General features: G+C 47.3%; 1 protein-coding gene across 2 annotated transcripts in view; it reads left to right on the top strand.

Moving 5' to 3' along the window:
- The window catches only part of Eefsec (eukaryotic elongation factor, selenocysteine-tRNA specific), a 191882-nt gene that overhangs the window by 89678 nt on the left and 76429 nt on the right, over positions 1-25775 (top strand). For both annotated transcript variants that reach the window (XM_021165245.2, XM_021165246.1), the window contains exons 3-4: positions 2815-2911; positions 5770-5934. In XM_021165245.2, coding sequence (XP_021020904.1) covers positions 2815-2911; positions 5770-5934 — 262 coding nt within the window. The remainder of the gene's footprint in view (positions 1-2814; positions 2912-5769; positions 5935-25775) is intronic.

The raw sequence follows: 25775 nt of genomic DNA, 5'->3' as shown, positions 1-25775 counted from the left end.
TGGGTAGCTGGCGGGTGTCAGCCGATCCTGCGCTCTAGCTACCCCAGTGCTGGTCTGGCCGGAAGAGGAGCAGCAGGTTCTTAGAGGCTGGAGACAGCTACAAGAACAAATGTCTACAGCTGGAGCATGGAGGCTTGCAGGCTGAGTCAGGAATGAGTCTCCTTGCCTGAGACAGAAGCCCTCATGTAGTGAGTTTCAACAGTGTCTGTCTCTGGCAAGCCTTCAAGGCCATCTTCCTTCTCCAAAGAGCACAGCATCTGGGAGTTGGCCTACTGACCAGAGCTAGTATGAATGAAGCCATCATTCTCTTCCTCCTCTAATAATCTGACAAGTTTCGCTCTCTAGAACTTATTGGCTCAGATATATATGTATATATAAAATGCCAGCTGGGGCCTGATTGATTGAGNTGAATATGTGTACATGCAAAGATGGTGAAAACTGGGATCAGTCAGGAGGGAGCTGTCAGACCTGGGAGGGTAAGAGAAAGCCTCTCAAACTTTGAGCATGTTTTCAATTAGGTCGCTTTCTCTATCTCTTCTTCTTTCTCCATGTTGTAAGGAGAGTGAGAATAGAGGGTGGGGAACCCTCCTTTGGCCTTCCACATTTGTACCCGATGCCTTGAGCTTGCTTTCAGCTGCATGCAGAGCCTTCTTTTAGACTGCCATGAAGCTCCAAGCTCAAGCCATCCATTCTACCACTGCTATCTGTCAGATATACCCCACTATGTTAGGGATCTATTCTTGCATGGATTCCACTTAGTTCTGAACCTTTGTTGCCATGAAATCTCTGGGAAGTGGGTACTTGGTTGTCAGAAAGGTGGCAGCCCATGACATTGATGCTGAGGTCAGGGTCCCTTCAATCTATTGTTGGGATATCAAACAGCCCATCTCTACCTCCTTGCCTTCAGAGGTTTCTGCTCTTTCTACTCCTACTGAAAAGTCTCCAAATAGGCCAGATACACATAGCCTTTCTGATGGGGTCCTCTAGGGAACTACCATATAGGAGAATTGTATTTCTTGGGGTCAAGTGCTTTGAGAGAACTCAAACCCATTCTGCCCCTTCTAGGGTTCAGCAGACACTAGCTTGGTTGTGGTTGTCAAGGCTACTACAGAGTTGGTGGGTAGATGGAACAAAGCAGGTTTGAAATATCTATTTCTAACTTGCTCTCAGATTCCCAGCCATTTTCACTTTTTTTGTTCACATTTTCTTTGGTTAACTCTAGAGTTCTGAAAAATTTGGGCCATTTCTTTTCATGCTCTTATTGCTTCCATGAAGAGGCTTTTACATGTGTTTGTTTACCATGGCCATTGATCTTTCTAGGTGTGTTCAGTCTGAGGTTCATAGCTGATGGATTCTCCTAAAGCTGACAAGTCCATTTTTTGCTAGTATGCTGTTGCAGTGAATGCTCATAAATGAGGAACTTCCAAGGCATGAGTGTAAATTGTGGATTTTATACTACTGTGCCACCAAAAGTGATAAAGAGGAGACCAGGAGGGCATCCGTGAGGAAGGGAAGAAAGCCAAGTTCCACACTTAGAAGGTCTATGTTTAAAGTTGGTTCTGAAGGTTACAACTAGTGTCTTTAATCTGCCTCTCCAGTCTTCATTTCCTCATCTACAACACGACAGAGCCATGGTGATGAGTTGGCTTAAGATATCATTGTTCTTGATATTGCTGTTATATAATCTATATAAAATTCTTTTTTTTCCCCCGAGACAGGGTTTCTCTGTGTAACCATGGCTGTCCTGGAACTCACTTTGTAGACCAGGCTGGCCTCGAACTCAGAAATCCNCCTGCCTCTGCCTCCCGAGTGCTGGGATTAAAGGCGTGAGCCACTACACCCAGCTAAAATTCTTCATGATATGATGATGAATAAGATAGGAGGGTATGAGATAGCACCCACACAGTAGCATAAGAAATATTTTATGTAAGATATTGAAAACATGGAAATGGGATATGTGGCAATTTGAATGAGAATGGATCTTTTGTTTAAATACTTGTTCCCCAGTGGGTGGACCTGTTTTGGAAGGATTAGAAAGTGTGGCCTTGCTGGAGAAGGTGTGTCACTGGGGACAGGCTTTGAGCTTTCAAAAGACTCATACCCTTCCCAGTCTCTTTCTCTCTCTGCCTCTTACTTGTAGATCGAGNTGTGAGTTCTCAGATGTTTCAGCTCCCATGCCTGTGCTCTGTGATCATGGACTCTAACCCTCTGACACTGTAAGCCCCTAGTTAAACTCTTCCTTCCATAAAATGCCATGGTGTCTATTACAATAGAATGTAATTAAGCCAGGGGAAATTCATTGGTACAAAGCATGAAAAAGCTATGTTCAGAAGAAAAGACAGCATGGGGGCTGAGAGGGATATGAACTGCTTTTACCTCCTTCCCTGACAGTGTTACTGTTAGTTTTGTTTTAATGAAGATGGTTTAAGTAAGGGATTCTCCTCAGCNAGAAGGGATTTCTAGATGCAGCTTTAGGAACTTTGGGATCACCAGTAGTCCTAAATTTCAGAGAACCAGATTGTATGGATCTTTTAAAGAGCTTGTAGTCTACAACCTGCCTAGATCCCTGCTGCTTCCTGAGGGGGCTCAGGAGGAGTTGAATTTCTAGGTGAACCTTTTAGATTCTGATGTCCTTTCTTTGTAGGACTTCTGTTTCACCTGGCAGTTCAGAGCAGTGGTGCTACCTTCCCATGTTCACCTGAAGGCTGAAGAAGAGGCACGTGGCATNCTCAGTGATGTGCCAGCAGCTCTGCAAGTCTGTGCTGGGTTGTGCTCACAGCCTCTGTGACTGTCATGATGATTGTTCTATTTCAGATTCCGGGGTGCACCGATTATTCCCGTGGCAGCCAAACCTGGGGGACCAGAAGCCCCTGAAACTGAAGCTCCACAGGGCATCTCAGAACTCATTGAGGTACTGTCAGCTTGAACCTAGGCTGCTCTCTGCCCCAACCCTGCTCAAGTAGTTCTCCATGTTCCCCTCTGCCTAAGAGGGAGGGAGAGGCAATCCTAGAAAGAGGTCTCCAAGGGCCTCTCTCTCACTCTGATGTCAGACTCTTCACCTCCCTTAGAAACTGCAAAACAAAGGTCCACAGAAGCCTTGGACATTGGACTCTGCAAAGTTCTTCCCACCCACTGTGTTTCCTATTCTGCCCCTCCTCTTTCACACTTCTTTCAGACAAAGCAGTGCCTTTCTCTGTTACCTGTCCCTCAAGCCTCCCATTGCCCTCACCCCTTCCTCTCACTCTCATCGAAGACTCAGTCTTGTACAGCATATCTGATCACAAGCTCCATTCCTGTCCTTCAGATTGTGCAGTCTGCCTCTACCTAAAGCTGGAGCAGCACAGCCTCCACTGGAGGAGTAGACCTTTTTTTTTGTTTTGTTTTGTTTTTTTGTTTGTAGAACTATGGGCTCAGGCTGTTCTTCCAGGCTCAGCAGTGGCAATGGGCAGAAACAGGGAACTGAGTCATCCAGGTAATCCAGTGCTGTTCCCCTCTCACTGAGCGGAGAGCACTGAGAACACAGCAGAAGCACAGACAGAGCACAGTGACGATGCTCACCAGCTTGCCAGTGAATGGAGCTTCCATCAGGCATCACCCTAGTGCTCCTGCTGAATACTGGTTTCACCACTGTCCTTGTTCTTCCCCTTGCCTGGCAGGTGGCAGCAACATCCCAGAGTAGCCAGCAGACAGGGATGTGTTCAAGGTAGTATAGATAGTGATGCAAAGGGAGAAGGCAGTGAGGAGGAAGTACAGTTACTTCACTGGGTGCAGGAGCTAGAATGTGTGCTCGCTTTGGCCTGCCTACTGTTCTCTGACTGGACTCAAGAGATTCATGGGTGTGGCTACATACATCCTTAGAGGCTAAGGCCGAGAGATGGGACGGTTGAGGTCAGCCCGCTTAGTGAGACCCTAAGTCAAACAACAGAAGAATTACTTGTCTTAGGTAACTCATTTCATGCAGTGAACAAAGTTGCAGTGCAGGGAAGGCAGCACCACAGAGATACTGTGAGGCTAAGTGTGTTACTTGGAGTGCTGTGTTTACCACAACAGTGACATGATTTGGCTCACCAGGTCCCATACTTGAGTTCTTTACATACTGGATCTGTAACACTTTCAAAGTTGGAAGGCTGAGGAAGAGTGAGATTCAGAGAAGTGTAATGACCTGCCCCAGTCCCTTTGTGGCAGTATGTGGGCACATCCCTCCTAAGACACTTCATCTATGGTCTTGATTGCATGAATTGTCCTTGCCTGGGGATACAGGCTCCCAGATGTCACACAAGCCTCATCAGCCATGTATTTCCTCCCCCCCCCCGCCCCCATCAAACACTCATGATGAGCAAGTATGGAATGCCAACTTCTCTTGGAGAAGTTACCTCCTCTTGAGAGTCCTCTTCTGCAGGGCTGAGTCTCCCCATCTATCACCTACCTCACCCCCTCTGTATGAAATGAATTGGTATGGGCAGTTCTGTTACTGCTGTGCCTTTCTGTTGGGGTAGGATCTCATTAAGTAGCTCAAGCTGCCTGGAACTTTTTTGTCATCCAGCCTGAACCTTCGAGGGTGTGTAACACAATGCCTGGGCTTTCTACTGTATGTCAGGGAACAGAAGAAAGGACACAGATCATTTATTACCTGCATATCTCAGTGGTAACTCAGACCCAGACCAAGGTTCACATGTGACTCCCATGTACCANCCATGCTGTGTTTCACACTTGACAGATGTTTTCTTGTTATTTTGTCAGTTCTAGAGAACACAAATCTGGGACAATTTAAGCAAAATCTAGAAAAATGTGACTATGAAACATGTCTACAAAGTGTAACATCTCAGATCAAGTCTGTTTTGAATCTCTCCATTATTTTCCTAAAGGAATTGTTAGCACAAGACAGTACTTTGAGAACACTTACTGCTGACCTGAATACCTAGACATTATTACTACTCTCTCTTGAAATCAGAAAGCAGAAAGCTCAACGAGCGGTGCAGCCTCTGTGCTCTTTAAAAAAAAATATATCAATTAGTTCTGACAGTGTCTCAAGCACATAAATAGTCTGAGGAACACTAGCCAGTTGTACTAGTGCATGTGGAAAGTCAGCCATGAAGGAAAGGCCAGACCCCAGGAGCCTCTGGCCCAGGGAACTTAGGTCTCCATTTGTTAGGGCCTTCCTGGCAGAGGGCACAAAAGCTTCCTGTGTGCAGCCCTTTGCCTTGGACCTCAGGCATCAGCTGCTGCCCCTGGAAGCCAGCTTTCCACCCTCTCACCAGGAGTTTCCCCTCGTCCATTTGTCCTTTCCATTTGTCCTTCTCTCACATGCCTTTCCCTCAAGCATGGTGCCAGCTACTGGCGATCTCTTAAGTGCATGACCTTGTGGAGTGGGTGGGGATAGACAGGCAGATGTTAACAGTAGAGAGTGGACTGTAGTGATAGGTGGGGAGACTCAGCCATACAGAAGAGAGCTCTGTAGAGGTCTGCCTGCTATGGGTGCCTGGCACTAGAGTGTGGCATGGCAGGCAAGGCCTGGATGACATCTGGAAACCAGATGAAGACTCTTGGAGCTTGCAGCTCGGGGAAGAACTGTACATGAGNACCGTAGAGCAGATGTCCTACAGCAGCTGCCTCAGCTGCAGCATGGAGGCCTCAGCAGGTCCCTCTTCTCACTGAGTTAAATTGTAGCAATGGTACTCTGACCTGTGCCAGCTTGCAAGGTGGCCCTGGAGGATGCCAGTGGTGTAGCCCCTGCACCCATAGGTGTTTATAGCAGCATTTCTTTTCCAGCTCCTGAAGTCCCAGATTTCCATCCCAACGAGAGACCCCTCTGGACCATTCCTTATGTCTGTGGACCACTGCTTCTCCATCAAGGGTCAAGGCACCGTGATGACTGGGACTATCCTCTCAGGCACTATCAGCCTTGGGGACAGTGTGGAGATCCCTGCCCTCAAGGTCAGTCCTGCCTTGACTTTCCTTTGTCTCCCCCCTTCCCCCATAACAGTAGGAGAGAGGCCAGGCCCTTGGTCTTCAGGGCAGCAGAGTCTAATGAACCTTTCTCAAGTGTTCTCTTCTACCTAAGGGATGAAGTAGCCTGCCCCTCTGTGACACCATCTGTTATTCAACCCTCTGGCTTCCTGGATTCTAGAACTACTGTTTTCCCTAGTCTCATAGTAGTACTGTTTTCCCTAGTCTCATATAGTAGCTCACACTATATAGTGTGAGCTAGTGGTGGCCCACATAAGAGATTCCTAAAATAAACCAAGTCTCAGGGGTAGGGTGAGCTTGAGAGCACATGGCCAAGAACCTAGGGTGCTGGGTGAAATTCCAAGCTTTCTGAATGTTGGCAAAAATATGTGTGGAACTATCTCTATGCATCGTACCCTAGCCTCAAATTTGTAGCCTTAAATTTATGATTCTCTTGCCTTGGCCTCTCCAGCACTGAGATTCATATGAGGGGTATATGTGTATGTATGCACACAAGTCACCAAATCTGGCTTTAGATCTCTGGGTACCTTTTTCTTAACTAAGAGAATCTTAAATCAGACATAGATTTGGGGTATAGTTGTTCACTTTGTTAGAAATACAGATCACTCTGCATTCTCGGTGACTGCAGAAGGTACCCTGCAAGCCTTTTGAGAGTGGAGGCTTAAGGTCCGTCTCCTCCTCCATATACTGTGGCCTGGATGGTCTTGATNGTGACTTATTCAGAAGGTTACTTAATTGGGCCTAGTGGCACCCACCTGTAATCTAGCTACTAAAGAAGCCAAGACCAAAGAACTTAATATGATCCTATCTCTGAAAGAAAAAGTGGGGAGGGAACCTGACTATAGCTCATCGGTCCTAGCTTGCCTAGCATAAGACCTTGCAGATAATCTGCCCATGTCCAAGCACAGTGGTTCAGCCATGCAGGCACATGAAGTGAGCATGTTACTGCACAAGCAGGCCAAAAATGCAGCCCTTGTCCTGAGCCTGAAAGTGCCATCCTATTCCTGTGCCTTGTGCCTGCTCTTGTTTAGAACAGTGTGTTGTACACAGGTAACGTGCATGTTCTAGGGTCAGGGATGTATAATGCTGTATCCTACGTGAAGGGTTGGTGGCACAGGTAAGAATTCCCTAAGCAGGGAGATGCAGCTGGGGGTGGGGGTTGGGGCGGCCTTAGTTCTTACAAATCCAAAGACTCCTGGACAGTGCAGTCAGAATGGGGCAGCAAGGCTGTATCCTTTCCTGAGGAGAATTGTGGATAAAAATCTCCGCTATTCCCCCAGTATAGATCTTCCTCTGAAAAACACATAAGCCAAAGCCATTTTAAGCCAGGGGTTAAAAGCACACAGATTGAGCAAAATAAAGCATAAAATTATGAAAATAAACTAAAGTATATTTAACAAAAACAAGACTAGAGTTGTGACTTTGTGCAAACCCTTAGTTGGAACAGAAAGTAAATTGATGCTGAGTTTCTGAACAGTTCCTATGATCAGCAAGGCAGACCTATGGGACCAGCTTGACCATGTTCAACCCTGGGAAGACATGTTGACAGCTTGAGAGAGGAGCTAGAGCTAGGAAAGAGGTGTGACAGGAGGGAGGGCTCTCTGGTGAGCTTTGATCTGGGGCTCCATGTGCATTCAAGGGAGTAGAGAAGGCTCTGGTAACAGGGTCAGGAGCTGAAGTGCTGAGACCAAGGGCTTGGAGTGAAGGTGAGACCAATGTCTTCCTCTTGGGTAGGCAGACAGACATGTGAGTGAGGACATGCTCTGAGACCCCGGCCACCCTTTTTACCCATCCACATCCTAACCTGCAGCCTCTGGCATGTGGCAGGTGTTTGGCACCTGCATATCTAACTCTTGTCTTGGTGTGGTACACCTGCACCCCCTGATGATGTGTCAGTGATCTTACTGGTCAGGAAAAACAGAACTTATAAGCAATGTATTTGAATATTCAGCTAAGATTGCCAAGCATGGTGTGGAGGATGAAGCCTTCTCTCTTCTGCTTCAAGTAAGGTGAGGAACAAATCAGGGAGAACTGTTAGGGTGTGGTGATTCCACAGCTTCCTGGATTTTGTGACTGCCAAGGCTGCTGAAATTGGGAGATGACTGTCGAGAAAGCANGACTGCAGTGGGGNGGCATCCTTTTGCTGGAAAAATTAGGGTGTCAAGTGGACCCAGTCAGGTATCTCAGAAAAAGCTGGGATGAGATAGACTTGTTGAAAAAGTATGTGTGAGGCTCCTCTTATTTAATGATACAGATCCCTGTGGTGCACATGACATACCCCTACAATTCAGAGACTGTTGTACTAGCAAAACCCCCAGACAGGAAGAGGGAGAGGGAAAGAAAGAGAGAAACAGAGAAAGAAAAGAGAGAGACACACACACAGAGACACATACAGAGAGAAACAGAGGGAGAGACAGAGAAACAGACACTGACAGACTATGACAACTCCAAGCACAGGGGTGGACTTGGGCTGGGGCTGCTAGTGTCCTGTTCCCAGGCAAGGCCTGTCACATGCCCAGAATCTTTGTGGACATGCTGGCATTCTCTGCAGAGGGCTCGTAGGCTGTAAGTGCACAGAAGCTCAACTCAGAGCCCAAATCTCAGTTTCTTGACCTATCGCCCCTGCACAAGCTGTGATTGGCCAGTGCCTGTCAACTCTGTCAAGCGTGAAGGCATCATAAACTGTGGCCTTCTTCCAATGCACAGTGCCATCCTTGTCAGATCCCACTAATAGCTGCAGACACGTTTGACCGCATGAACTCCCTTGGAGGAAGGACATGGCCATTCCAAATAAACAGTGCATTCCCCTGGCCATACCTTGGCCTGTTTCTGCTGCCATGTCCATTCCCAGCTGGGGTTGATTAGCTAAGTGAGGAAATGCTGGGGAACAAGGAGTAAATGACAGAGGTGGGGGTGGAAATCTCAGTTAGATCCCAGAGAGGTTTAAACAGCAAACATCCCGAAAGTCATAGCTTTCTGCCTATCTTGGTCTACAGGTTGGGGGATCCCTCTGGTGAGATTTTATCTGGAGATGTAGGTGAGTCATATTCCTGGTAGTGATTGATTACTGGGTTGTAATTCCAGAGACTGTGAAAGCCACAGATGTAGGAAAGAACATGCTAGGCCTTCGGAAAACCCATAGCTAGCATTTTCCAGCTCTTTGGGCCCGGGTAAGTTGCACAGAGCTGCTGGACAGGGGATGTAGAAGATTGGAGAAGTGCTTGGCCAGGCTTCTGCACCAGAAGTGGCAGTGTCTGAGTGGACGTCTTTGTTCTTTGTTGTCTTTTGGTGTCATATGTGGAGCTCTTGTAGGTTCAGGAAGGTAAATGTGGTATGGCCTGGCTGTAAAGATACCAGTCTCTAAGGACTACTAATAGACTTACTGGAAAGAGATGTGCTTTGCAGACAGCTGTGGCCAGCCAAGACCAGACACTGCTTGGATAATGGTGAGGTCTATTAATGGCATATTTAGATACCTGTTTAATTCATGAAACATGTAGAGAGTTGGAATTTTATAGCACATTCCTTCAGGTTGTCATGTTCAGACCTACTCAGCCCCAGAGAAGAACAGGAAGACCTTCAACACCACAGTGCATGGTTGCTTCTGCCTTTGCCTTGGCTCTTAGAAAGTGGTAACAAGGAGGTAGAGATTATAACATCTGGGAAGAATCGTTTTCCTCACTTGTACAGACCTCTACTTTCTTTTACTACTAGTAGTACTATTTTAAATTAAAAAAAAAAATTGAGACAGGGTCTCTGTGTAGCCCTATGGTCTGGAACTCATCATACTATTTTGAACTCAGAGATCTGCCCACCTCTGCCTCCCAAGCACTGACATTAAAGGCTTGTGACATCAAGCCCGACTCCATCCCCATTTCTTAGCTTAGCCTTGATGTACTCTGCTAACTGTCCCTGAGGTTCTTGGCACTCTCAAGACTCTGCAAGTCTTTTTTCCTTTAGAGAGCTACTCCCCTGTCCTGGGCCTGTGAGTGTTCAGCCTGGTACTCACCATGTTATGGCAGCATTTGTCTCTGAGCTTTTGTGTGTATAATGCTGACCTCCTAGTTGTCCATCTGTACTCAGGACTAGACCCAGGNTGGGCTCTACAAAATATGTTGTTAATAGGCGTAAAAACCTTAGAGCAAATAATTGAATTGACTTTTTGTCAGCATTTGGTTGGAATTGGACAGTGAGTATCCTTGGAGGCTATATGTAGCTTCTCCTGGGGCTGTGTCTCCTCCTTGAGGCAGTGTCCTGATGCTTCATCAGTAAGCCAAGGTAGAGATGTGCCCTGGGTCACCATGTGGTCTTGTTTGGGAGGAGCAACTGTCATCAAGTGTGTAGGGCTAAACAGCTGCCTTCCTCGGGCCCTGGTCTAGGAAGCAGCTTTCTTTCTCTGACTTTCATCTAGATGTTATATCCTGGCTTCATTGCTAACTGCTTTCTGCTTTGGAAGAGGCATGCTGGAAGGCAAGCCTCCCTATGAATTTGATATTTTCATGAGTTGGCTTTGTGGAGTCTGTTCTTCAGGTCTGCATGTGCCTGGGGGTGCCAGATGCATGGGCTTGGAGATCATTACTGGCTATGGTAGAACAGCAGGGCAGGAGGGAGGCAGAGGTAGACATTGGAACAGTCATGGGAGAACTGTGTGGCTGCCCTTTGAGCAGATCAGCCCTTGCATAGTGACCACACAGCCCTGGCTATGCTCAGGCTTATCAGACCCACTGAGGCCACTACCGTCACTCCATCTAGTATTTTTTTTTAAAGATTTATTTATTATTATATGTAAGTACACTGTATCTATCATCTGTCTTCATATACACCAGAAGAGGGCATCTGATCTCATTATGGATGGTTGTGAGCCACCATGTGGTTTCGAGGATTTGAACTCAGGACCTTTGGAAGAGCAGTCAATGCTCTTAACCGCTGAGCCATCTTTCCAGCCCCTCCATCTAGTGTTGACAGAAAGACCTTACACAGTCAACTGCCTGTGTCCAGGTGTCCGACCTGCTATGTAACCCATGGTTCTCAGTGTTCTGCATGGCACAGCAGACTGTAAGCTTCTGAGACAGCCACTTCAGCCTCAAAGTCATATTCACAGCCTCTCAAGATCACCTGCTGCTCTCAATGTCTGCCTCAAGTAAAGTAGGAACTGGGTCAGTCCTGTCATGAAATCTGGGAGACCTTCTGCAGATCTAGCTCAGTTCTGAGGTATAAAGCCTACTCTCTGTGTCATATACATCTATCTTCCTACTTTCCCCCTTCAAACCTGAGATGGCATACTCCTGTGCTTAATCCCTAATGCTACTCTATCCCAGAGACTCAATCTGATGGGTCAAGGTTTCCCTGTCAGTGAGAGACAAAGCTAAAATGAGAATTCTGAGGCTTGGAAAACCAGCATATCTCCTTCCTCAGACACTGGAGAGAGAAAGGAAGTAATGCCTGGACATGGAACGTGATAAATGCCATCAACTGCCAGCCCTGGAGAGGCACAAGAAAGAGAACAGAGGCAGGAAGAGGGGCCTAGAAGTAGAAGACTTGTAGGCTTCTGGGAAGCACCTACCTCAGGTCTGGGCTTTGTGAGAGCCACATCTTCAGTCTTCCAAGTAAGGATGTCTACGCAGCTGGAAGCATGCCAAGAGACAGGAGCAGAACCTTGTCTTCAGCTGTCAGGAGTGTAAGCTCAAGATGCANACATGAGCACCTGAGAGCTGCAAGGTTTCTGGGGAGTTCTCTGGGAGAGCTGGGATCTGTCAACAGAAAGTAGAAGAGNAGAGGTTGGGCAGGAAACACAGGTAGCAGTCACCTACTTTGCAGATCAGGCTTTGGACACATGGCCTGTATTTGAAGCTTTGCTCTCTACTCTGTGGGATAGTTACATTACATCCCAAGGCCACTGTTCCTTCCTTGGTTAGTCCATGATGACTTGACAAGATCTACACAGTATGCCTGTGGGTAGGGCTGGCTGTCTCTGTCTCTGCCATCAGCTTGCCATCAACTTCACATAAAATCCTGAATCCTGAAGACCTTTCTCCACCCCATAATCCTTTTTACTTGGTCCTTAGAGAGTTCTAGCTCAAGTGCTGGTCTGAGCTTTACACACAAACAACCCAGTACACACTGGTTCACGAGACTTGCCCCATGGCTTGCTTTCTGTCTTAAGAATGTGAATCATGTTTTTCGTGAAGCTGTAATATCCTGTAGATAGACTAAGGATGGACAGTGACAGGCAAGCGCAGGAGATTAATCTCAGGAGGCAGGTAGCGGGGAGGAAGGTTCTCTGCTGTCATCTGAAGTCACATTCAGCATTTTGCACAAGTTTTGTTCCTGTGGACATCCTGAAGGCTTTCTAACCCCTCTATCCCAATAACATATTACACCATATCAGCCTGAGTGTCAGCTGCAACTTGACACTGGTCCCAACATGTACCTCCACGGTGCCCTCATCCTTCCAGTGCTATAGTGGGTAGTCTCCCTGTCTTCTGGGCACAGTTCTATGGTCTGACAGTCTACTCTCAGGAATAGTGCTGAGACCCACAGTACTCCCAGGGAGGCTCTGATGGGCCTGGTCCTACAACTGGGGGTCTACCGTGTTCTCTTGAGGGTTGAGTACATATGGTTCTATTCAGGGAGAGCCGAGTCTAGGTCACAGTGTCAGTATGGGAGATGTACAACCTGGGTATCTTGGNAGGGGGGAAGCCGAGAGGAGCAGTGCTGTCCTCTGCCTAGNTTGCCCATTCACTAGCCCTCCAAAATATCTTTGGACTTCTAGGTCTGAGACCACAGATAAAATCAAACTGCTGAAGAGTCTTGTCTGACCCTAAGCCTTGCCCCAATGCAGACTGAGCCCCACCCACTGGAGTCTAAGCCTTACCTGATGGCTGCCTGCCAGTGAGAGCCCTGCCTAGGTAGACTGGTAGACATGTACAGGTCCATCCATCCCCTGCTCACCTACAGTCTGAGTTCATACTTTCCACCACTCTTTCTGCTGCAAGGCGGTGTGTACGAGGGGTCAGAGCTTATAGAGTCATGCTGCCCAGCTTGTACTTCCTACACTGGCAGGTCACCTGTCTGCTGTATAGCTGGGAGAAGATGTCACCGTCCTCAGATAAGAGTGTGAGGATCGCATAGCTGTTCTAGTTTACTTTTCTCTTGCTGAGAAAACACTGATCAAAAGCAACTTGGGGGACAAAGGGTTTATTTGTCTTACAAGTTATGGTCTATCATCAGAGGAAGACATGGCAGGAGCTTGAAGCAGATACCTTGAGAAACACTGCTTACTGGCTTGCTTCCCCTGGCTTGTGTAGCTGACTTTTTAAATACAATATAGGTCCACCTGTACAGAGGTGACACTACCTACAGTGGGATAGGCTCTCCCACATCAATCAGCAATCAAGAAAATGTCCCTCAAACATGCCCTCAGACCANTCTGATAGAGATTGCCATTCTCTCTTCTCAAGCATAGGTTTGTATCAACTTGACAAAACCCATGATAATGGCTTAGCAGGTTCCATACTCGACACCTCAATGCCTAGGTGAGGCCACAGCTCTTGTGGTCAGCACTACAGGATTCACCAGTTTCTGCCCTCCCCTGCTGGTGATAGGGCTTAACCCAGTGGATGCCTATTTAGCAGATAAGGTGGCAGGAGAGTCTGATCACTTCAAGTGGATATCTCTTATGGGAGCTGCCTGTTAGTAGAGTACCAGCCCGGGGAGCCTCACAGACTTGCAAGTGGCCATTGCTTCTGTATGTCCTACCACAAGGCAAGGTCCCCTGTCCTGTACAGGCTTTGAGTTGGACTAAGTCAGTTTTTGTTTCTAGTTCAGGAAAGTGATTTGGTCAGAAATAACATTTATGGAGGGCTGTGCTGTATCCCTGGGCATCATGCCCTGCTAGAGCCCAGAGTCTAGGTCCCNAGTCTGCATCCCATTGTTGGAGCACAGGTGAGTCATTCCTCTGCAGTCTAGGCTACCTTCCTGATGAGGACAGCATCCAGATGGGCCTGAAGGCACTTGTCCTTTTTACTATTGCTTCCCTCCCATGTTGGAGAAGGCGGCCAGGAAAGCTCTGACTCGGGCTAGGTCATGNTGGATTCTGAAGTGTAGTGGATAAGGGCTAACCACAAACTTTTCACCATAGCTTTGGGGCTGCTGTGCCCTCCTTCAGCCATGGCATATGGCATTTGTCACCAAGTAAAATGTGAGCTGACAGTAACCTGAGATCTGGCAGCACTACAATTTGGCACATGAAATGGGTTCTCTATTGGGAAGTGAGTGGCAGCCAGGGTTTGGGNACCAAGTAGAAGTAGCCTTTGGTGCAGCAATGCTGAGCTGGTCAACATCTATCTAGTGCTGGACTGTGCCCAGTACAGGCATGGGTGCTGTGTGGCACCTAGCAGCATCTGTTCTGTGCAATATCTGGCCTTCTTTCTGTATTGAAAACATGCTTTGGCTTCAGTGGGAAATGTGGTAGGGCGTGGTCCAAGTAATTACTCTGGTTGCCTCTGTGAAGCAAGTGCTGCCCTCCCCAGATTGTCACTGCCATCTTATGGTAAAGGTAGACCACTGAATATAATCAACTCTGGGGAGCCTGCAGTGGATGAAGTGTCCCTTATCCTCTCATTTGGAAGTACCTAGTCTTGATCCTCAGATATGTGCACTGTTGCTGAACTAGGGGGAAAGGCACAGTGCTCTGCCTAGCATCAGGAATGCTTGAGTCCGCAGGTGAGAGGTGCCTAAAGTAGTTGGTGGACATGTGAGGCTCCCTTAGCAGCAGGCTGGGAGCTAGACTGCTTGGTAGATTATGACTGTAAAGAGCAGAGACAGGAAGGGACTATCTGGAAGGACAGTGGAGGAGGCTTCAGNGACCTAAGCTCTAGAGCACTGTTCTGGGGGCTTCATATGGTCTCTGGGCCTTTGAGTACTTTTGCTTTTCCTAGGCTCCCTTTGTCNCAGATGGCCTGTGACCACAGCATGAGCTTGTTCCAGCTCCCTAGTACCCACCTGCCTCTCAGGAAGGCCTACTACACTATGTAGAATAAATCCCACAAACAGGAATGTCAGTCTTGTTCTTTCCTGGTATTGAATTTGAGGCCCAGTAGGCCCTAAGCCAACACTTTTTACATGTAAAACAGCAGGAGTCTGTGCTTGTAAAAATTCAAGGTCACGTCACAGTTGTCTGAATTCCAGTCAGCTGGAATCAAGGAATGGATGTCTTGAATAGAGAGAGCATCTAAGGCAGAGGTTTTCGACCCCCAGGGGTGTGCGTGTGCGTGTGTGTGCGCGCGCGTGCGCTAAGACCATTGGAAAACACAGATACTTACATTACTACTCATAGCAATAGAAAATTACAGTTATGAAGTAGCAATGGAATGATTTTATGTTTGGGGGCCACCACAGTATGAGGAACTGTATTAAAGGGATGCACCATTAGGAAGGTTGAAAACCACTGATCTAAGGAGATTCTTATCAACTGATTTAGGAGATCTGACTTGGTCTGACCTGGTACCAGTGCCTGCCTTGTGCCTGTGCAGCCAAATGGCTTAAGTCTGCAGAGAGGAAGAGTCNGGAACTGAGTTTGCTTTGCAGGGCTGTAGTAGACAATAGAAGGAGAGAATTCACCCATTCCCATGGTGTTCATTCAGCACATTGTGAGCACCTGCTGTGTGCAGGAGCCAGGCCAAGTCTCAGCTGTTGTCAGAGGTTACTTCTTCAGTGCAGGACACTCAGTGCNTTATTGAAGTGATAATGGGCAAGAGAGCTAGCTGCCTTTGAGAATAGGCTAGAAGTCTTCCACAATTCATGGGACCCAACTACTCAGTGATCCCTGGGNAAAGACTGGGGCCCAGCCACTACTTCCATGACCCAGGAAGTACTATGCCAGCACCTCCTTACTTCACCTTGAGTAACCAGCCTGCTGGCTAGGGACAGGGCGCTGGAGAAAGCTACTGACCCTCTCCAGTGCAGCTCACCAACTACACCTATAGCCCAGGCTCAGCCCTACCCTGCCTGGTTTCACTCTGGGCCTCAGCTGGGACCTTTGTTTTGTTTTTCTCCTGAAAGGAAAGTTGAGTATTTCCTGAGTATCTGTAAAGCCAATGCACCACTTAAACTGAATACTTACATTCTTTCTTTAAAAATAAAATAAAACAACAGTAAAAGCACTGTAAACATGGCTGTAATTGTTCACAGGCTTTAACTTGTAATTATTACAGGGAGCAGGCAAGTGAGACACCTTATTAAAATAGAGACACTTGCCTGCTTTTGTTTGAAATTTTGGTAAAATACTCCATTATAACATATTCTTTTAACAACTAAATCCTATCCATTCGGAGTTTGGGTATTTTTGTTTTTGTTTTTGTCTTGTTTTTGTCTTGAGAATATTTAAATGAGCTGACTCTGGGCAAGGGCCACTCAGGAGTCTGGGTCTGTCTTGTGGGTCACTGAACTGTTAGCACACAGCTATGATATAGCCTCTTCCTGGGTTGGCTGTTCAGGGTAGCTTTTGTGAAGAGCTCAAATATGGAGATAGTGCTGAGGACCAACCTGGCCTGTGCTGCTGCTGATCTTGCCATCTACTGCTTCACCCCCTGGGACATATACACAGATGCCTACAAGGTGAAGCAGGCATCTCAAGTCTGAGGGAGCAAAGACTTCTGAGGGGAGGCTGAGCTGCTGAGGCCAGGTTTACAGGCTTCCAGGCTAATGCCAGGGTCTCGTGGTGAGAGGAGCTCAAGGTATTGTGGACCATGGCAGAGCAGTACAGTGATCCTTAAAAGTATTGAGGAGGTAGTCTTACCAGGACTTGGTGAAGGTTAGAACTTAGAAATGGTGTGGGAAAGACATGTGATGGATGGCCCCAGACCTCTAGTCTGAGTTACTGCTGAGTAACAGTACACTTGCTAAGAATGAGATCCCTGAAGGTCTGGAAATAAGCAGGGCTTGTAGCCAGGGCNGTGGCTTAGGTTTCAACAAAGTAGAGATGTGAGGGGACACACACACACACACACATGCTTGATAGGATGCAAGCTAACAGACAAGTTTGCAGCTCAACGTTTGGGATAGTTTTCTATCTGTCAGTACATCCAAGCCTTGCACTTAGGCTTCTAGCATGAGATGATTGGGAAAGTTTTTTTAAAACATAGCCATAGAGGACCCGCTAGGGCTGCTTCTGATATCTCAGCCTCTTGCCTCAGGAGCTATCCCTATTCTGAAAGATGAGGGGGTGCCTCTAGGGACCCCTGAGAGAGGCAACCCTTGCCTGCTAGGGCCAGGTAACGGAGAGGGCAGCCCCCTACTTCCCAGCCTCCTGCCTCCTCCTCTACTGCTGCTGCTGTGAAACAAACTGGGGTGCCTGGGCGGAAGGTCAGGAGTTTAAAAGCTTGTTTGATTCAAGACTGGGGTAAGAGACAGGAGGGGAGTGCNCTGGTTTTATATGTGGATCCTGGTATTTTCTTTTGAGCTGGGGCGGAGAGTGGAGGGGCAGGGAGGGAAGGCAGGTTGCCAGAGGGAACATTGCCAAGCAGAGCACTGCTAATGCAAACCATACGGCTGGCGGGCAGGCAACATGGCCCATCTCCTGGCCTGCTTAATGCAGTCCTTGCAGGCAGGCAGGCAGGCAGCCTGGGCAGCAAGGCTGCTTAACCCTTCAGGTGCTGAGCCAAAAGCAGGCCCTTTTACTTCAGCATGTGGCCATTTCTGTCCTAAGCCATAAGAAGTAGAAGATTTAGCAGTGACATTGGCTTCTACCCACTGGGTGTCAGCAGCACTACTCCTCCCACTTGTGATGACCCAAAATCCCTTCAACATTCTGGGAGTCTGCTTGTCTGGGGTTGGGAAAACCATTGTGAACAGCCATAGGTCTACAGCAGGTAATTTCAGCCAACAACCCTCCTGGGAAAGGATGGCCATCCATTACTGGGCTGTTCTTAGAGTGTTGTTAAGGATGAATAGTGGACAGGCAGCTGCACTTNCAGAAGGGAAGCCAGATTTGCCCAGGGCTGCATATACAGTGTTCACCATTGTCTGCCCACACTCCCCTGCTCCTCCCAGTCCCCCACTCCTCCACCTGCTAGTTCCCAGCACAGCAAGTGTAGCCCATATCAGTCTCTGGTCATAAGTGTGGAGGCAAAGCCTGTACAGATCAGGTAGCAATGACGTGAGAGTAATGGTCAACTTGTGTGCAAAGCCCACTGCTGGCGTCAAGTGATAGATGGAGACAGAGACTTGTNTGAATAGCTGGAGTAGATGCAAAGCCAGGTGCAGAAGCAGGTTTCAGAACGCCATGGAACTTGGCTCCATTTACACATGCACTCAAGTTTGTACAAATGCGTCAGAAAAGGTCTGGAAGGAGACAGCACAGTGCGAGCAGTGGCTATCTTGGGGGAGTGACAGGCAGTGGAATTTAGGGAGCTCAAAGAGCTTTCATGTCTTAGTCTGTGTAATTGGTGTTTAACTCTTTACAACGAGCCAAGATTCATCTGTTTCTCGTGGGGCTTTTATGAAAGAAAAAAACATAAAGAGTCAGAGAAAGAAGAACTTTTGTTTCATTCTCCTATGTCTCCATTACCTCCATTGTCTCCATTACCTCCCTTTTGTGCCCTCACCCAGCCCAGGCCCTGTAAAGCCATTCTCTGCTGGGGAAGCTTCTGGTGGGGCCTCCCTGTTCTGGTGGGCCTGTGGCCACCCAGTGCTTTTGTGTGCTATCTACAGGCGAGTCTGACCCACTTGGAGCTTAGCACAGCTGAGGCTTACTGCAAGGTAGCCCAGTATCTGGGCCCCCCTGTGCTGGACCTGCTCTCCAAGTAGCAGCCTTGCTCTGGTCATGAGCATCACTCCTCACTTCCTCTCCAGCTGTTTTCCCTTTCAGCTCCCAGCCTTTGGTTCTGTGTCTGTGTGCCCTTCTCAAGAAACACACATGGTCTGTTGTTTAGTGCACCAGATCTGTGGTCTGTGACCTGTGCATATATAGATGGTTCTGTCCTTTTCTCAGGGGTTCCTGTCTTCTCTGTGTAGATGCAGCACTTTAGTACTCTTGGCTTCTGCTATGACATTGATACACTCTTGTTTACCAAAGCCTACTTGCTCTTCCTCAGACACCAAAACCAGGTACTTCCTTTTCTTTAATAGGCAAGGAGAGAGAAATCATGGCTATAAGAAGTCAAATCCCATATTTTATGTGTAGATCTTGCTCCAGTGTGTATGTACCTTCCACCCAGCCTCTGTAGCTCCTGTAAGTGTTACATGGTTTGAAGCACTCTTGGTCTTTCCAGCTGCTTTGTGGATCCTAAGAGAACCCTGCCCTATAGCAATTCTTGGCAGTTCTTAGCTTTGGGCTCTGCAGGCCTTCATGGTCATCCTCAGTTTTAGCTTAGACTGTGGTATAAAGAGACCACTTTCATCCACCAATTCAAGCAGTTTATTTCCAGAAACTGTCTGTAGAGGAGGGGCAGAGGTGTCATAGCAGATGAAAATGTGGGCATACTGCAATCTGCTTCTTGGAGATTCTAACACCCCAGTTAGAAAGGGATTTGGGCCTGGCCCAAGTTCCTGGAGAACTTTGCTGTGGAACCCTATGTTGAAGAACAGTGATTGAGGTGGTTCAGGTGCCTTCCTGAAGGACTTAGCAGTGAGAACCCATCCTTCTGGTCAATGCTATGGAACCTTGTTCTGGATTCTCAGGATCCTGATTTGTTAAAGCTATGTTCCAAGGACGGGCAATCAGGTATCTTGTGGCCTACCCTGGGCTTTGTGCTCCAGGGTGGGTCATGGGGCTAGGGCTGGTAGCTTGAACCTTCTGCTCCTCTGGTCTTTATAGCTCAGGGGTGTGTAATAAGTTGCTGAATTCCACTGAATTGTGGCTCCCAGCCAGACCTCTTTCTATCAGGAGACACCAGGCCATTGAACATGCCCTGAGAACTCAAGACCTTACTGGAAGTATCTAACAGAGGGGAATTTTGGAAGAGCCTCTGCCGGCCCTTGCTGTGAGCAGAGCTCTAGCCTTCAGGCTCCCAACTCAATACCTGACCTTGTGGCCCACATGAAGTGTTAGGAAGCAGGTGGCCAGCTTGTGAAGGCCAGGAGTAGGTTGTTCAAGCCTCCTTCCCTTTCCATGGCCAAGGTCCATAGGGAGCCCTGTGAAGCTTTTGATGTGCCGCCGGTGCTTGGCTCCACCATGCTTGTTTGCCTAAGCACTGCTCCTGCCAGTTCATTCGGACCTTCTCCTTCTTTTAAAAACATGGTTCTTGCCAAAGGTTATTTTGGATCTGTTTTTGTTTATCAGGTAGGATTGTTCCAGCACAATTGAAAGCAGACCCACATGTTGACACGCACTGGAGCTGCTTGCCAGGGCACGCGCACATACACACATGCAGGATATGTGGGAGTCAGCCAGAGCCCCTGAGTGTAAGTGACTTTAGAATGGGCTCCAGGAGACTTCTCCATAGAAGACGTGTATCTTATAGATGGCCTTTATATGCAAGTGTAGGCTGAATGTAAGCAGAAGCTAGGACAAGAACCTCTTAGGATAGGTTGATAGGGTTTAGGGGCTACCTGTCTCTGCTGTGCCTTCACTACTCTAGACCGTGGGTTCCTTCATCATGACTGGGTTCCCTCATTCTCAGGCTGCTGAGTGAACTCTGTGTTGGACCAGAGCTGACCAGATATAGGTCAGTGGCAAAAGAATGGGACTGCCAGGCCCTGCAGCTAGACCTTTCTTTGGAACACAGCTGGGTGCTTTCTGCTGCAAGACTTGTAATGGGTTTCTTCTGAACATCACTCCCCATACACACACCATGGACCTGGCTGCATACAGACTGCTCAGAGGAGCCAGTTCTGGAACACACTCACTTGTATCCTGCTGTCCCTTGAGAGCCTGTGGCATCTGGAGGCATGCACATTGCAGAGAAACTAGGCCTGCCCTCTTTTCAATTCCAGGCCAGCTTTGCAGGGAGGCAAGTGCACCAGTTCAGCTGTGGGTCTCACTGAAAAGGAAACACAGNCCAGAGCAGAGGTCTGTCGGCTCATATTGGGTTACCTGTGATAGCAACCTAAGTCAGAGAGTTCATTTACTTCTCCAACTGAAAAATCAGAGGGCTCTTTCTGAGCCCAACTGCCTAGCAGAGATGTCTCTCTCCTTTGTGTCCTGCTTTTACTGTACTTGGCTCCAGTACAGTGTAATTTGGTGCAGCTCCAGGCTAACCTGCTCAGGATGCCCTCCAGCCCTTCCTACCTGGCAGTACTCTGCCACTCCAGGGTTCACCTTCCTGCTGTCTAACACTAACTGCTGAAGTCCAGGGCTGGGACCTGAGCCTCTGGTGCACATAAGTGGTCAGCAGCTTGGCAGAGCAGGACCCTCATGCTTGGTGACATGTGTGATACTACTGTCACCCATTCCCTTCCATATCATCCATTTGGAGTCTTAGACCAACAAAGGCACACAGTGGGAAACACAGGGATACTGCAGCTTTCCCCTTAAATAGGAAGAGGCATTTTAGGATTTTCTTCAACGTTTTCAAAATAAGATGTGCTTACCACTAAGCCTTTAGCCCTACTGAAGAATATCTACAGCTGGCCCTCCCCTGCTAAAGCAGGTACCACAGGCTGGTTTTTCCCCAATAGCTCCATAGCAGCCATACCACACACAGCCTGCTGCACAGTTCTGTGACAGTGCTTTGGGGGGCCCCCCAACCCAAATATCAGGGACATCTTTCTTCTTCAGTAAACAGATCACACAGTCACAAAGCTAACTGTGAAACACAAAATGAATGAGACTCCATCTGAGCCTGGACTTTTTCTAAAATGTACTCTACTCGTTCTTTCTTTGAATGTCACATTCTTCCTAGAGCTCTGCATGTAAGTCCCTCTTGACTTGATCACTCAGCTCATTTTGATGAGCCCGGTGTTGTTATACTGATGCAGATTATGGACATTTACTAAGTGACTCCATGCCAGCTGACTTGGTGGGCTGTCCTGGGTAAAAAGGTTCTGGTCCTGTGCAGGCCACCAGGTACAGTGTGAACAGAGAGTCTCTGTGGTCACTGGGCCTAAGAAGCATAAACAAGGGGAAGCAGTGAGGGNCTGTCATAGGAAGGAAGTAGAGTCAGGGTCCCTAGCCCTGTGGCTAGCATATTGGAGACCCATTGTGGCTGTGTGGTGATGNACAGTCCAGGTGAGGGCTGNTGGTAGTTCAGTTGAAGATGAGAGTGCGAACTAGCTAAAGGCTAGGCCTTTGTGACGCTTAATGAACTCTTGATCCTACCCTGACTTCCTCTTAAATGCTGGGATTACATGCATATCCTATAATATTTACTCTCCTGCACCTTTTGTGTATGTGGCACTAAAGACTGAACCTAAAGCTCTTAATGTGCTAGACACAATGTTCTGCTACCAAGTCATCTACTGGGACACAGGACTCCTGACAATGAGAGGGTTTGGAAAGAGAAGACCTTCCTTCTTGAATATCTGTGGCATGTGATGGGTGGGTGGAGAGTGGGGAGGAGGAGGAGTTGTAAAGAAGACCAAAGGGTAAAGGAAAGCCAGTGATCGAATAACCCTTTCCTTCCTGCTCTGTAGCCTCTCCTGAGCCTTAGTCTATTTTCCTCCATTTTGCTGCCACTGTGAACAGTGACCCAGCTTCCCCAGTGTGCTCCTTCAGGTTACTGCTTGCCAGCTCTGGAGCCTGCACTCATCGGCCTCAGGGCACTTGGCACTCTCCCCTTTTTGAACAGTCTCCCAAGTCTGTAGTCCATAGAGGCTTTAAATCAACACACTTAAAGGGTTTTAATTGTACCTGGGAAAATACCTTGATAGTACCTGTAAACTCCTGAGTTTGCTCTGTGAGATACTTTTCTGTCTGAAACCTGAAAGAAATATTTCTTCCACAGGTTTGTAGTCATAAATATATGGCATTATTTTGTGTGTTTTAAAGCTACATGTTAGTGGTAATGTTTCTGCCTTATTCTGAACCTGTTCTCTCCAGTTGGCAATGTGATTTGCAGGCTTATCTGTGCTGCTCTGCAGCCTTAGTTCATGAAGTCTTCCTGCTGTCTGGGGCTCTGTATGCCGGTTAATTACCATTCATTTATTTCTTCTTCCAGATGTCGTGGTACCTGGCACCATTTCTGTTGTTACTTGGTTTCAGGCATCTCTCTTGCAGCTTTAATGGTCTTTTTGTTGTCATGGTATTGTACCTGTGGTGTGATAGGAGGTTTCTTTTCTGGCCATGGCTAGTTGGGTTTTTGAATTTCCTTTCTTTTCTTTCCCTAGAAGTGGGGACTTTCTGTTATAATTTCATTGAAATCACTTTCTATGTCCTCAGTCTGCATGTCGGCTCCCTGGGTTAGTCTTTTCATTGTGTCCCAGTGATTTTGTATGCTGTGGTTAAGACTGCTTTTTTTTCTCTTTATTGCCATCAGAGTGGTAACCCTTCAACCTTACCTTCACTTGCTGATATTTTCTCTCCCACCTTGTTCAGTCTATCAAGCTTTTTGTATTTTTGATTTCTAGTTTTGTTTTATCTCTGATTCTCTCTAACTTTCTCATCCAAGTTGTTGAATTTATTTTTTAAGGTTTGTTAGTTTTTACGTGTGCATGCCCGCATGTACATGCTTCAGCAGCACATGCATGCAAGAGCTCAAGGAGGCCAGAAAATGGTGTTGAATCCACTGGCATTGGAGTTGCAGATGTGTGCAAGCTGCCATGTGGGTGCTGGGAGCCCAGCAGGGCCTCTGCAAGAGCCAGGAAGCACTCTTAAACGCTGAGACTTTTCTCTAGCCCTTTCTTATTCAAGTTGGATTTTTTTGTCCAGGTCTTGAATTGACTTGAATTTACTTCATTTGTCTATTTGAATATTCTTTGAGGTAACTGGTTATTTTAAAAACCAAAATTTTTAGTTCTTTGTCTGGCATCTCAGGCATTTTGCTGTCTTGGTTTCTAGGGAGTTTAGTTTCTAGAGAGTTGTAGATTGTGGAGTTATTGTCTTTCATTGTTGCTTTGTCATGTGCTGTCTGAATTGTGGTACATATCTGTTGGAATGGGCATCATTTCTGGTTTCATCTGGGGATCTTCTTAGTCATCAGTCTTCTCTTGAGGGCTCAATCCTAATAACAGGGAGGAGAAAATAAACTTCAACTCACCAAGACAAACCAAATATAGAAATACAGTTAAAGTCAGTTAAGTCAGCTGGCACAGCCATAGAAAAGAGGATAGCAACAACATTGTGAACTGAAGTTAAAATCCGTCATAATAAACACGATAATAAATGAATGAATTAGAATGGGCAGTGAAAGGGAAAAAGGAAAGAAAAGGCAAGGAAAATAGAAAAACGGGAGGAACGAGGGATTAGAAAAGAGTGAGAGATGAATCTAATTACTCATTAAGGAAAAGTACCTTAATGAAATTAGAAAAGTAGAAAGAGTGATTTAAAAACTAAACACAGAAAAGATCCTTAAAATAGAAAAGTGATGACAATCAATAATATAATAAACAGAATGAAAATGATTTTTAAAATGATAATGAGTTGAAAGGCTTTTTTCTGGTCCTTTCAAATTAGAATCTGCTGGTGTCGGGTGGTAGTTGTGGCTGTTGTCTCCTGCCCTTCTTCCACAGCCCTTCCTGTATTACTTTTGAGCTTCTAGGAGCCACTGTTGGCCTAACAAGCTTTGCAGCCTGTGATCTAGGCAAGATCCACATTATCCTGAGACTCCCCAGTTAGTACAGTCATGACGATCAAATATTCAAGCCNAGGAGAGTTTCGAAGTGCACTGGAGAGTGGGAGAACCAAACAGCTCAGAGACACTGGAGAGGAGAACTAGAGAAAGCTAGTGCTCTGTCTACTGACCCAGCACTTTCAGACCTGCCCAGCAGTGAACCAACCTGCAAGGAGGGAGGCAGCTGCAGCAGTCAGATCTCTCTGCTCATTCTGGGCCCAGAGATCTCAATTCAAGCAGTCAGTAGACCACATGTTCAGGGAATGGGCTCCTGGGCTAGCATTTTACTGACCATGGGCTCAGGGCCTCATCAGGAATCTTTAGAGATGTTCCTTCCATAGAGGGAGGGCAGGACCACAGACCACAGCATGAGCCCTTCTACTGAAGCTTCTCTGAACCCAGCTCTCTACTCCCCAGCCCTCATCTTTTTGCCAAGGCTGTCTCCTAGGCAGATACCATAGCATGTGTCCACAGTCTCCCTAAGTTGCATTTGTTCCATGTCTGCAGGTCCAAGAGTAGCTGGCCCTCCTTTTAAGGTGGCACCTGGCTACAACACCCCCAAGATACGGAAAATGATGAAATGGATTTTTTCTCCGTCAGTGTCCTGCAGCACAGGAGGAGTGAGGTTCATCCTCTGGCTAGAATGCCTGTTGGCAGTTCAGGGCTGCCTTTCTTTTCTTGAAGTGTGATTTTTGGCTCCAATCTCCAACAGGTCCTGTGAAGACTGAGGTTTGTCCAGCTTCTTCTGCTACCTTGCCCCTTTCCATAAATGCCAATGTTCTTGGTTCTCTCTGGAACGTAGTCTATTCTTGGTTACCTGGGATCTTGGCCTTTCATTATTAGATGAATATGCTCCAGGCTTTTTCATCCTTCCCTTTGTGACTGTTATGAATATTTGAATCCATTGTTCAGTGTGCACCTCCATGATTCCCCCCCTCCTCATGGGCAGAGCTTGGTCCAGTAGGAAGAGGAAGCCTCACCTCCTTAAGGAAAGAGCATCTTATCCAGGCGTGGTGGTGCACGCCTTTAATCCCAGCACTTGGGAGGCAGAGGCAGGCGGATTTCTGAGTTCGAGGCCAGCCTGGTCTACAAAGTGAGTTC

Source organism: Mus caroli, chromosome 6, assembly GCF_900094665.2.
Source record: "Mus caroli chromosome 6, CAROLI_EIJ_v1.1, whole genome shotgun sequence".
Lineage (NCBI taxonomy): Eukaryota > Metazoa > Chordata > Mammalia > Rodentia > Muridae > Mus > Mus caroli.
Note: the sequence above shows the minus strand (reverse complement) of the source record. Positions and strands in the feature narration are given on the sequence as shown.